General features: G+C 37.6%; 1 protein-coding gene across 1 annotated transcript in view; it reads left to right on the top strand.

The window, feature by feature from the left end:
* LOC143175065 (uncharacterized) overlaps positions 1-13,967 on the top strand; it is a 98,655-nt gene that overhangs the window by 11,608 nt on the left and 73,080 nt on the right. Inside the window, exon 2 of the mRNA XM_076372023.1 lies at positions 9,728-10,167. Within this exon, the coding sequence (XP_076228138.1) occupies positions 9,915-10,167 (253 nt within the window). The 5' untranslated portion in view covers positions 9,728-9,914. The remainder of the gene's footprint in view (positions 1-9,727; positions 10,168-13,967) is intronic.

Here is a 13,967-nt window from a genome sequence, read left to right as displayed (position 1 = left end):
CACCTGCTGGGCGATCCGTCGATCGCGATGATTGCCGCGATCACCGTTTAGCCCCGCGTGTTCGCCGATGATGAATGCGCCACTGGCGCGGCTCGAGGAACGCCAGCCGCGGGATTCGAATCGGGTAATTAGTCGCGGTGCGTGAACACCTCCGGAGGAACCGTGATGGCCGATTTGTCCGACTGACGCGCGTTCGCGTGAAATGCTGTCTTGGTAACAGGGGTTTTGGTGCGTCGCGACCAGCGTGAGGTGGAGTTTGGTATTGAAATTGAAAATATATTGTTTTATCGCGTAACCTGTTAACCGTGGAATTTAGTTTGAAAAATCTCTTGCTTTGCGCGGAATAAAATGAAAAAATGAAGTGTGTACTTGTCAAAGTCTGGACGAATGCACCTAGGTTATATTTTAATGAAAAACCAAAGCGAAACAAAGAAGAATGACATGTTTATCTGAAAAAATAAAGAATTCCGCGTTGAAAGAATGTATCATTTCAAGTTTTAACATGCCGTGTATACTCTTTAAACACTGTTAACTGGTTAAAGGAAGGGTGCTTTTTTTATCTTTTTCCAGCCTCAAGCATTTTCGAGGTAAACATATATACGTGCTTTTAAAGCATCATTGTTTTATTAAATTAACTCAAATGTGCAAAAACGTAAATCTACGTGTTCTGTTTAAGTGCTAAAGTAAACAAATCTGTTTAAACGTTATTTTTGAAAGAGTTAATAAATAATGATAGTATATATTTAAAAAATAATTAATATTGTAAAGAACTTTTCTCTATTTCATGGATTGGATGATGATTATGGTTGCCTGTGTACTTGATATTAAGAGAATGTTTTCGTAATGTTAAATTGTTCATTGTTACCAGTGTAGTTTCTCCTCGTCATAAATGTATTGAAGGCTTATTTTACGCTTTGTGATTTTTGTGTTAATTAGAAATTAATAAATTAGTAATTATTTTGTTCGTCGTAATGGAAGACAATTAAGTATAAATTATGTGATTTGTGCTACTTCTTTTAGTTTTAATTGGCTGAACATGATAGAGATTTTTGTCACATTTTTGAGGTAATTTTTTTGATAAAATTTATTGGCACGTCTTTAGTCAATTGAAACTAAGAACAGAAGTGTTTAGAAACTTGGAACGTGAAAGTCTGTCACGTACTGAACAATTTCCATAAATTTCGTAGTTACTTTCATTTTTCGATACGGCCTTTGAATGAAAAAGTTACAAAAGTTACACTGAACTAGTTTTTCATAATTACACTTTCTAGTTCTCGGCTCGTCTCATCTTTAAATGAAGAAAGCTAAATGAATCTAATTAAAATTTTCCAGCGTGATTGCGTGCTACATTGCTTCCGTAAATATCTGTAGTCTTTCACTTAAAAAGTTTGAATCTTGTACAGTTTATAGAATGTACCGATACTTCAGATGTAAGCCGCATAATTAAATCTTGTTTCAAACGTTGTTTCACGGTAAATAGACTGTGAATATGTATGCAAATGTAGAGGCTTAATCGTTACGCTTATTTTGTTATGCTTTGCAACCATGAAAGGAAGCTATAAATCCGTAAACATCCGCAGTTTCTCCGATATTAAGTAATTTACCAGATTTAAAGTGAAATCATATTTGCTTACAGATCATTTTAAATATTATAATATTAAAACACACCAGTAGTATTAAAACGAAAATTTACCTAAGTTAAAATTTCATTTAAGGCAGCTTTTGAGGATTAATCTGCGCATAAATTTTTTATCCTCTTCTAAAATAAATCACAACACGAAGTAAATGATATTTCGGGCTGGGAAATCTATTTTGAGGGTAGTACTTTAACTCTTTGGCTGTCACATGCCACACATATGTAACGCACTGGTTTCTTTTCACAACCCAGATTCTACTTCAATCTTCTTGTGTAAAGGTGAAATTTCTAATTTCCGTGATTGAAAGGAAGAAAAAAATTGAAAACAATGCAGATAAATCAGAATTTCATGTATCTGACAGAACGACTGTAACACTTTACACATTATACACTGGCTAAATATCAGCTCCTGAAATGTTTAACTTATCCAAAAGAACAAAGAATGCAATTTTTCAATTCTACTTTGGATTAGTATTACACATATTTAAAATTCGCAATAACAATGATCCAGCGATTAATCGATCGACTAGAAATCCGGCAGTTACGCAGACCGGCGTGCAGTATTACCACTAGAACTACCGAGCATTTATTGGGGTTGATATGTAATCCTTATAAAGATCGTAACAATACATTTTTTTTGACTTCTTCATATAATCATTATAATATTCAAGTGAAACTTTTTATTTTCTAAATCATTAAAAATATCAATAATTGTAAAATAAAATAACTAAAACCATTATTTTATTGACGTGTAACCTGTTAACTGTGGAATTTACTTTCAAAAATCTCTCGTTTTGCGCGCAATAAAATAAAAAAATGAAGCGTGTACTCATCAAAGACAAGACGAATGCACCTAAAGTATATTTTAATGAAAACCTAAAGCGAAACAAAGAAGTATTACATGTTCATCTGAAAAAATAAAGAATTCCGCGTGGAAAGAATTATTATCATTTCAAGTTTCAACATAACGTGTATACTCGTTAAACGAATTTAACTGGTTGAAAATATCATTTTGACCAGTGCGGTAGTTCCAGTATTAAGAGTTAAAGTCGCAAGTCTCACCCGAGTGTTTGTGAAATTTCATTATGTTTTCACATAGAATTGTTAGTTACTAGTCGGGGAACGTGTTGGTCGAGCGGGAAAGGGGCTGGAGACGGGAAATAAAGAGGGCAAAGAATCCTTTACTCCATAGTCACGAAACGATTACAGGTTCGCCCGCCAACTTCGAACTTCGATGCGAACGACCTCTCTCTTTTCTGGCCCCGGGTTTCCTTTTTCTGCCCCCTTGTATCTTTCGGCCCCTTTCTCGCTCTTTCTCCCGCTCCTCACCATCCTCACTCTTATTTTGTCGTTGCACACGCGCATACACGCGTACACACGGCCCGCCACGCACACGCCACGCTCATCCTCTTCGGTATTCGCGAAACCAGTTCACGTGCCGTGATCTTCGACGTGATCTCCGTGAAGCGTGTGATCTTGATCTTTCCACGCGGTCCCAATAAATTCGGTGGATCGGTCTATTCGCTTTGGACATTGGATGGAGATGCGACGGATTCATTGACGCGTTAGTTCGATATTTTTCGGCGGAAATTAACTCTGCGATGTGAACGTTTTTGTCACTAATTTAACGTTTAATCCTTGTGTTAGCAACCGATATTTCTACGTTTGTTTAAATTTTTATATTGTAATATTTGTACTTTTTATTTTTGAAGCATAAATCGTAGTGAGGGCGTTAGACAAATTGAGATTTGTGATAGTTGTATCACATTTTTCAAAGAATATGACAAACTGTGTGAGAGACAATTTAAAGATGGGTATATACCTAGGTGCTTGATTGCTGACATAAGGGTTAACGATTGATTATTTTTTAGTAATACTTACTTAACTTGTTAAGAAAAAGAATAAAGTACAATTTTAAAGTCAAGTGACATCGGAGGGAACGGAGATTGTAAAAACCTTTTGTTCATAATTATTTTCCCTTTATATGGATTCGTATATAAAATTTCGAATAAAATGAAAGATGCAACAAATTGTAGGTAAACGTGACAGCAAAGTTACACGTTATCGTTCGGTTCATAACGTCTTACATAAGATGTTTACTTAGAAGTAAAATTAATCTGAGAAAAATAAATGAAAGTACCTAATTAATGCCCGAAATTATTGTCTAGATTGCTTATTACGCCTTCTTCAAAGAATTAATGATAATAAGATATACTGGATTGGTTTGGGTATACAATTATTGGACTTCCTGTTATTTTCTACCCACGTAATTACAAGGAATCAGCAATTATACTACCGAGTACTGTCACGTCTACTATCAATTTTCACTCTCTACGACGAAAAACAGTGAAGACGCGTGGGAGTTAATACCGGTTTACAAACCGTGTTATTATAAATTCTGCGTTAACTGCGGCTTTTACAGATTGACCAATATTGATTCTAACGAACTAAAATTAATTCTCATTGCTCTCGATGAATCGTTGCTGGCCAAGGTTGACGGTAATAAATTCAAGTTAACTCGTAATATCTCCTTTTCTGTTTCCGTAGTACACAATATCTCTCGTTCCCTAAGAATAATTTTTACGATGCATATTCTAAAATCATTAGTGAATCCCTCTGTATAATCATTTATCAAGAAAACTGAATTTTGTTATGGATTTTATTATAAAAATGGAATATAAAATCATTAGAAAACTCTGTTTATATTTGGAGGAAATATATATGCCAGTAGACTCAGTTCCCATAAAAGTCGTTTACACGATATATTTATTTCTTAATTTACAGAAACGTGAGCGAACTCGATATACATTATCACTTTATAGCAAAACCCTTGAATATCATATTTCGACACAAGGAAAAATTGATTTATACTGCTTTCATAATGAACGGTTCGTATCCCGGTTGCCCAATATGTCTTAACTCTCCGCGGTAAATTCACAAAACGGTTCTGCTCGTACCTTATGCCGGGTTAGAAAATCCATGGAGCCATTGAAAAGGCGTCTGATTCTATCGGGTCAGTCCATATACAATTGGAATATAAGAATTACCCATAAAACGGTAAGAAGTTTAACGTACCGCGTTGCACCTAATGAGTCATCGTTTTGGGACATCCGCGAAAGATCAAGTTTCAAACACTAAGTCACAAAAGATCAGGGTTCATCTCTAAGCATTAGTCATACTCGCCCTTTCCATTTCAGACTTTAGTCTATAACTATTCGAATTGTAAGGAACCAGCGCATTTGACATTCGAATTCTAATCCAGTTACAAAAGTTTATTGACTCGCTACACCTTCAGTTACGTATTTACATCGTCTTTTCTAGTTTGTATCTACACATACAACTTCAACCCTTTGAAAAAAATAACACATGTTTCTCTGAGCAGTTATTAAAGAAATTGATTTAGCAATACGCAAGCTGAATTGTAAATCAATTAAAGTTTCAATACATACACTCTTGGAGATTCCTATGAAGAAATTTCAAAAAGTTAATTTAACTGTTCGGTGTTTTTAATATTAAATTGGTCCTCTGCTTGTATCAATTTCTGACGGAAAATCTCATTTCCGTAGTTATTTTTCGACGATTTTTTAATCACGTTATATGGGCTTCTATTGTGTATTTCTATATCAGCATATTTTGTTTCATTGTTCATTTCGCGCGGTATACAACAGAGCGAAGCGTCAAAGGCTTCACTTACTTTCGATGTAAGCCGTGTAAAACTCGAGTGTTCCGGGCGGAAACCGTCCCGGCGAATTTCGTAATAGATTTCCATCGGCGTGAAGACGCCCGGGTCTCTCGGTATGCGAGCCTTCCTCGCCGGGCCCGTTGTCCTTTTTCAATGAAACTGGTTTTTTCACTTTTACATCCGCGGTGGCAGCGTCCTGGGCCCGTGGCGCGGCGCACGGGAAGCGGGCCGTGTAAATACGTGTAAATAATTTATCGACAGAACGGCACGCCACATCGTGATATATCTCATTCACTGGCCCCGCGTAATTAATGTCCCCTTGCCAGTTCGCATTACGTTCGCGCCGCGTGTCGTGATACGTCACCGTTTAACGAAAAATATCGCTCTGTAAATATACGATAAAACACACTCCGCGTTTGCGCCGGGCCCGATTTATTAATGTTCCGCGGTGTCGATCGTGGCCGATTGGAATTTCACCGAGCCGAGCTATTTCCGCTGCGCGATTAGATCGTAGGATTCTCTCCGCCGCGATTCGACGTTTCATTTGAAATACGTGCGAATTATTGCGATACCGAAGCCAGGCGCACCGAGGAACGAATCGTTTGATGTTACTTGTCTTTGCTGGTTTGCGATTTTTCAAGTGTCGTAATTGGAGTCGTTAATTTTAATTGATAGGAGTCTATGGTTTTTAGCTGGGTCTATGAATGATCGAGGACATTCTAGGCATTTTTGTAGTGGTAGAGCGACGTTGACTGCGGTGACTGCGAATGATCGTTAGGTTTTTATGAGTTAATTATTTAGGCGTATGTAATTTATTCTGAGGATAGGTGATCGAAATTGAGATACTTTGGTTTGATTGTGGATATTTATTTAGATTTAGTTGAAACATATTAGAACCATACTTTCTTTGTTAAGAATTTTTCATGTTGCAGGAGTGAAAATGATCCTTTAAATGTGGGTTTATTTTATTAAATGTTTTGATAACTATTATAGCTAGACACGGAGTTGAAATAATTATTTGTTTTCTAATGACAATTTTCAAACTTAAACAGTTCCATAGAAATTTGTATTTTAAAAATTTATGAAATTTCTACCGTAAAAGAGTAATAATAATAGCTTTATATAAGTCTCATTATATAAGTTATACATAGGATTACAAAATAAATTAATAAAGATAAAGGCGATATAAAAGTTGATTTTATTAATAAATCAATATAAGTTATACATAGGATTACAAAATAAATTAATAAAGATAAAGGCGATATAAAAGTTGATTTTATTAATAAATCAATAATGTATTATTAATTCAGTATCGATTCTCAATACAATTGATAATAAAAATTATTCAATTTCCAATGTGATTAATTCAGAATAAATTTAAATAAAAGAAAGATCTCTAATTATATTTCTAATGTTATCTATTGTATATTCTCGAATTATGGAACGCCTTCCACATTTAGATTACATTAGTTATTAATAACCTGCACGAACATTCTAGCGAATTAATTAACGATACAGATAACATAAATTTAGTGCTCGGTTCATCATAAAATAAGTACAAGATTCTAAATTCACGGATATTCCTAATTAAACTAAGATCCTTTTTATCGCGCGCCCTGTCGAGATCGAATCTGCAGTATGTGTCCTCGAAGAGTCGGGAACAAGATAGCGTACAGGATGACAAGAGTCTAGGTACTTAGCCGTTCGTCGGAAACCGTACCCTCGTCTATGCATCTCATTTCGTAACCAAAGTCACGTACTTACAAGCTGCCTACGCGCGTGTCTCGTAGCCACCTATTCATCTTCCAAATCTTCACGCACTGATTCCGAACGACCAGTGTCACTGGAAAAAAAATTGCTTTCACTGTAATGAGAATTGTAAAGCCTTCGTTTAAGTTGTCCCGCATTCCTGAGTCATTAAGAAATGAGAGTAACGATCACTGGCGTCGGTATAGACGGAGATTTAGAACTGGAAAGTCACCGTGACTGTGCGTTTCTGTGCCCTGGAAAATTGCATCGCTACAGAGACAGTTTTAATTTGTTTTTTAAATTGTTAAACGAATTTTCCACGTGAAAGATTTCATATTCGCAATTCAGTTAACTGCGAAAATTGATTTAAAGCAGTATTTTACTTTTACAGTTCGTGTTAGGAGGGAAAATGGAAAGTAAAGGGAACTTTTAATTTAATTTCCTGTTTTTTCTTCTTATTTCATAATACTCTTTTATATCTCTCACAAATTTTTAGCATTGAATTATTTAAGTGATCACGTATATTAACTTGCCATGTTTTGAAACCAGTAATACTTTATTTTCCTTGGTGTCTTTACATTTACCTTTTCTGATACATATGTTCTTTAATTAACGATTTTTTGTTTTCTGTGACACTTGCAATTTATTTGAGAGGAGGTAAGATTTGAAATTTTGTAGCCATTTGAGGTCATCGAGCCGACAAGGGCGCTTACTCGGTGTCGTTGGATAGGTCATAAGTCCCGTTGACATGTCGCGCAGAGGGATGGACAGAGAGTAGGCAATTAATTACAAGCTCGCTTAATTAAAGAGTGTCTTCGCGTTTCAGACACGAGAGAGCTCCACTTTCAGAACGGTGTCTGTGCGAGTGGCTCTCCGTTCCTCGTGTGTCATGGGCGCAATTTTCCTCCACTCGACTGGCCTTTCCATGGTTCTCTAGAGAGAACTCCTCCATCAACGTTATTTTTAAACTAGCTTCATTATCTGACCCATCAGTATCGCATTCTCCGCCGACAACAGAAAGGTTTCATCGATCTTTCACATCTTCGCTATTTTGTAATCGGATTTTATCTAGAAATCTATAGATCTTCCACTTATTTATTTATCTTTCGTTTATTTATTCAGTGTACAGGAATCATTGCTTTCGTGAACGATAAACATCGTTAGCTTCGACTTAATAACGAATGACCAAATAATGTCAACCAATTTGTATAAATTGCAGGTTTTCTAATAACAGTTTGTAAACTGGTATTAACTTTCACATGTTTGTAGTTAAGTTTTCAACGCTTTTCAACGGCAATAGCGAAAATTCTGATGTAGAGAATAGATGTGACAGTAGTTGGTAGCGTGATTGCAGATTCTTTGCAATTGTGTAGGTGGATAATGGCAGGAAGTTCAATAATTATACGCTCCGCCAATAGGAATTACATAGTGACTTGTTTTCATATTCCCTGAATTAAGATTTATAATGACTTTTTTTATAACTCTTTTATACCTATTAATAACTTTTACAGATTTGTATGTTTATTTAGATACTGATTTTTATATACGTAACTCTAATTGTTTATTAAAAAGTTTAGAATTCTGTAGTTTTCGAAGTTTTCTTGTTCCAGTTGTTCCCAAGATATCCGACCATATGTTCCTCGACCCAACTTTCAGAGTTGTTTCCATCAGCATGAATAATGGCCCAAAAAAGTAAATACCCGTGAAAGTAAGATATTTCTCTAAGAGTTAACTTATACAAAATTTTTATGAAACTCCACCTCGATATATTCCTTCATTAACATAGCATACATGATCTTCATAACAATTTCTCTCAAAAACAAAACCTCATACAAAAGAATATCCATTGATCTTGACTTATTTCTCTACAATAAATTCTCTATTTTCTGATACCACGTACGCAACCATCATTACAATATTATTGTTAATTATAGGATTTGGAGACAATGAATTAACACAGATTATTCAGATACATAAAAATGTATATAAGTATAAATTCGTACACGCGGACACATCAAACGGAACAAGACAGGGGAGAAAGAAGGTACTAAGAAACTAAAGAACAGCCGCATATGAATTGCCACTACGACTTGTTTAGGGAATAAACTAAAACAATGAAATATTAACTGCCATCCCACATGTATTTACATTAAATAAATATACCTTAACCCCTTGCCTTACAATAATGTGTCAGGCGCGTAGTGTAGATTTTAAACAGAATCTAACAAGCATGAACATTACTCGATTCTCTTGATTTCAAATTAAATATTATTCTTCCGTTATCAATTATTATACTTTGGGGTAAAGATTGATATAGAATATGCCTATAATCCTCTTCTCTTTCTTAATAAATTATTGATGGCGAAATAGTTCTATGGATCATAATTGAGCAATAAATCGTAGGACAAAGGATTAACAATTACGATATATTATCGTTACCAATAAACTACCATAACAGTCTAATACAAACACAATTTCCAAAAAATTAGTCACACTCGATTGCGCTATTAGAGCAGCCTAGGGGGACGCAAGATTAACTCGCGAGAACAGCAAGGCGTCTGAGAGCCGCCGGTAACCGCGTCACGATCGTTGAGTTTCGATATGCCTCGGTTCACTTTCGCCACCTGCGTCGAGCTACCAGGAACGAAATATGCTTTCAGTTTTCCCATCGAAAGCTGCGACGCGAGCGAGAAGCAAAGATGAATTAGCTAGTGTCCAGCGGTTACAGAGGAATATCCAGCGTCGATCTTAAAGAGTACCCGCCGATCGGGTACCCAGGTGTCCTCAGATTCGTTCGATAAACGCGGCAAAGTCGGTAGAGGTGTCCGGCGAGGATCCTCAGGGAAAATGGCGATGACACCGACACGATGCCGCAGCGGCGGCGGCGGCGGCGGCGGCGGCAGTGAGAATCTCGCCGAAGATATCACGAACGAGGAGGACGCGGTGAACAGCGGTAATTTCGAGCCCCTGAGCGATTCCTGCGGCGAGAGCGACATGGAGGGCCTCGATCTCTCTCTGTTCGAGCCTCAGGTCGACGCCAGTTCCTGGTGCGACTCACGGATCCGCGCCGGCACTCTTCATATCCTGGTCCATTACTGCGGTAAGCTCTGATATTTTTCACCGCGACCCGTTTCCCCGAAAACCCTCTGCCGCGCGCAGATTAAGAATCATCGTGATTGCGACCCTTCTAGCCTCTGGGCCTTTAACGAGTTCTTACGATGGACATGGTGGAGTTTGTTGGTTGGACAAAATGCAGCCTTTTGGCACTTTAGCCGAACATTTAGTGGAGATTATTTGAGTTTTTTTTTTCAAAGAATAATTAATAGGTAATATTTATTTTTTGGTAGAAGGAATAGAATTGAGAATTAACGAGTCATCTTGGAGATTTAGTTTAACAGTTTCTTTTAGAACTATTGTTTAACTTTCCAAGCGCGGCAACGTGGAATTCATGTTCTTAATATTTTGTAAAATGTAGCGGGACACGCTATTATCGCGTCGACTGTGTTTTTATAAAAAATGAGATAATGGGAACCGGGTTTCCCGTTTAATCGAGTTGTAACCTCCCTTGAGTATTTTATTTAGCTCCTATTATTATATTGTTTTTGTTTCTATTTTTGTATCATTTTTAATCTAACTCTTGGGACGCATCTGTATAACAAATAAAACTAGTCTGCGATTTCATACCGAAAAACCAACTTGCCCGCGATTACAGGGTTGAAACACAATTTTTCAGATCCTTTTCTCATATACCACAGTTGTTCTGAATAACATTGCACAATTCTGTCTTCCATATCCTTTCTGAATTCTTGTTTAATCGAATTAAGTTTAAGTAATTCTCGTTTTCAATTCTCCCACGTTGTAAATCACGATCATTAGGAAACCGTGACGGATATGCTCCAACGTATTCAAAGTAAAATTAAACAATCGTAGTACTAATGACTCAAGAAATTAAATCAGTGTTAAATCCTCCTAAAAAAGAAAAGAATCCCCGAAAACTTCATCATCCTGAAGAAAGGATGATTCCATCAACGTCTCGATTCGCGAACCGTGTGCACCGTCCGTTGAGCGCTCGGAATTCGCTGGACCCACGCGAAAATATCATCCAATCTCTGGTCGAAAAAACCACCATCGAGATACGGTGGTTGCGTGACGGCGAGGAAGAAAATCCTGTGGCCGGGATCATCTCGCTCGTATCTGACGCGGGCGATCTTTCGAAGGGACGCGCGGAGATCGAGAAAGGGAATAGAGAGGAGGAAGAAAGAGAAACAGAGGGAGGGAAAGAGAAAAAGAGAGAGAGAGAGAGAGAGAGAGAGAGAGAGAGAGAGAGAGAGAGAGAGAGAGCGAGTGAGCGAGCGAGATGCGTTCACGATGTCCCCGGGAGCCAGCCACGTTCTTCCCGTGCGCGGCACCCACGCGATGCTTCGGCTTTTCATTTAACGCGGGAGATTAATTCGCGCCGGTAAATCACGGGCCGAGGATATTCGTCTGCGCGCGGCCGGTATCGGCCGCGACCGGCATTGTATGTTAATGACAATTGGCCCCGGGGCACCGGCATAATGGCGCGCAAGTGCAAGTGCACCGACGGGGGGACCGAGGCGGCAGATGCTGCGCGTTTTGCAGGTGAGAGAATTCTCGGTGCGCGCGGTGCGGCTCGATCCGTTCATCGTAGCCGACGCGACGCGACGCGACGCGCCGTTGGCGCCAGGATATCGCTTTGATCGCTTTGTTGTACCGGGACCTGACACATGGTAATCGCGCGTGATGCGCGGATTGGTTCGGAGTTTCGAGTTTCGAGCTGGGTTTACTGGTACGCCAGTCTTTTCGTAAGATCGAGTGTTGCTGGGATGACGGTCCGGATTAGATTATTATTATTATTATTATTATTATTATTATTATTATTATCATCATCATCATCATCATCATCATCATCATCATCATCATCATTATTAACTATTATTATTATTAATTATTATTATTATTATTATTAACTATTATTATTATTTATTATTATTAACTATTATTATTATTAATTATTATTATTATTATTATTTATTAATATTACTACTACTATTACCAGTACTACGATGTTTTCCTATTAAATGAGATTGTCCGACCGGCTTCCTTGGGCTCCGACCCACCAGGGAGGCTTGTGGCTATTACTATTACTATTGTTATTATTGTTGTTATTATTTACTAACTATTATTATTGATATTTATTGAATATTATTGTTAGCATTTGTTAACTGTTATGTATGAAATGTGTTTATGGAATTGTGTGAAATGTGTTAAGTATTATGGAATTTTTAAATTTCATTTCGTTTTGGTTTATTGTTTAATAGTTGTTGAAACGGAACTTTTGTTTGTCGTTTAATGATAAGTCTTTGATCCATAATAGAGGCATTTAATAAACATGTTGAGAATATCAGATTAATCGAGAGGAAAGAAAATTAATGATGACATAAGGTATGAGACCAAAAAGGGGTTGGTTTTAATTGCTGCAAAACCGCACAGTGTTATAAAACTTCCGAGAATATTAATGTTCAGAGATGTAGGGATTAACATTAGCTGCTAAACGATTTATAACATTATCCTTGCCCAATGTCCTTACAATATCCTTGGAAAGTATCGTACTCTCTTTCCAGCGTGCAGTAAGTCATTACTTCTAATATCTCTAATTGGTGCATAAAATTTAACGAGCAGACGGATTTCAATACACGCCAGGAGATCATTCGACGTTTTCCGCGTAAATAAAAGAACTCCGATAACTGTACGTTCACGCAAAAACATTAAGCGGTGACGTAAAAGTAGAGGGAGGTAACTACAGGAATATTTATACTTCTCCGGTTCTCCTGATATAAGTCAAAGGAACTTTCAACGCATGACCGCTTTAAATTTTATTGATCCCGGGAATCGTGAGCAAAGAAACACGCAGCTACATTATATAACGTTTTACACCTGTTGCAAATGAAAAAAAAGGGACCCTCCTTTAATTCCAACCCCCAATTAGGCTTAGTATCTTCTTATATATGATAACGTGGAGAGTATATTTATTAGAAATTTCAGTCGACTTATAATTCACTCTGCACGCGTACCTATTTCTCGGTCAATTTATTTAATAATTTCCGAGAAAAAGCATCGGTGTCTCCTTTATGATCATAGATGAAACCCCGAAATGGATAGCTTCAACCAATCCGGTAGTTACAGCGTTAAATCATCGTCACGAAAGCGTCATAAGTCCCGCGCAAAAATCGTCACGTGTAAAACGTTCGTTCGTGTCCCGAGCCACGACAAGATAATTCCGCCGCATTAACCAGTCGTAATTCACGCGTTATTTGTATCACCTTGCTGCCGCATACCGAGCCGACCCGGTCGGGCTCGGAGTCTGGCGAGAAAAACGGATGCTCGCGGGACTCGAGCTTCCATACGCTCGCCGGTTCCGCGAAGAAGGGAAAAGAAGGTACTGGGTGATCGATTCACGGCGGAGACCAATTAAATCGTATGCTCGGTGTAAACGTAACGCCGGCTGAAATGTTGCTTGCAGATACAATCTCCCGATAAATCGATGCCCTGTGCAGTGGCCAACGTGCAAGCGGAGAAATTTGTTACGCGGAATTCAGTGTAACTTTTGGGAACGAAGAAAACATTGAAGTGTTCGCGTTTCTCTGGAACCTCAAGAACTAAATCAGTTTCTTTAATTATTTCTGGGAGAAACATCTGTTGCCGCTTTAATAATGGCGAAAGGAAGTATTCAGGAATGGCTCACTTTGACCCGCCTGGTAGTTTTAATGTTAAGAATGTCGATTAAGAAGTGCACAACACGCGTAAGGAGTCACGTAACGAGTAATATAATAACAATGCCAATAATATGGATTACATTAAAACTGAGATAATAATAATAAT

The sequence above is a fragment of the Nomia melanderi genome, chromosome 11 (genome assembly GCF_051020985.1).
Source record: "Nomia melanderi isolate GNS246 chromosome 11, iyNomMela1, whole genome shotgun sequence".
NCBI classification, from domain to species: Eukaryota; Metazoa; Arthropoda; class Insecta; order Hymenoptera; family Halictidae; genus Nomia; species Nomia melanderi.
The sequence above is the reverse complement of the archived record's forward strand: the minus strand, read 5'-3'. Positions and strand labels throughout refer to the sequence as shown.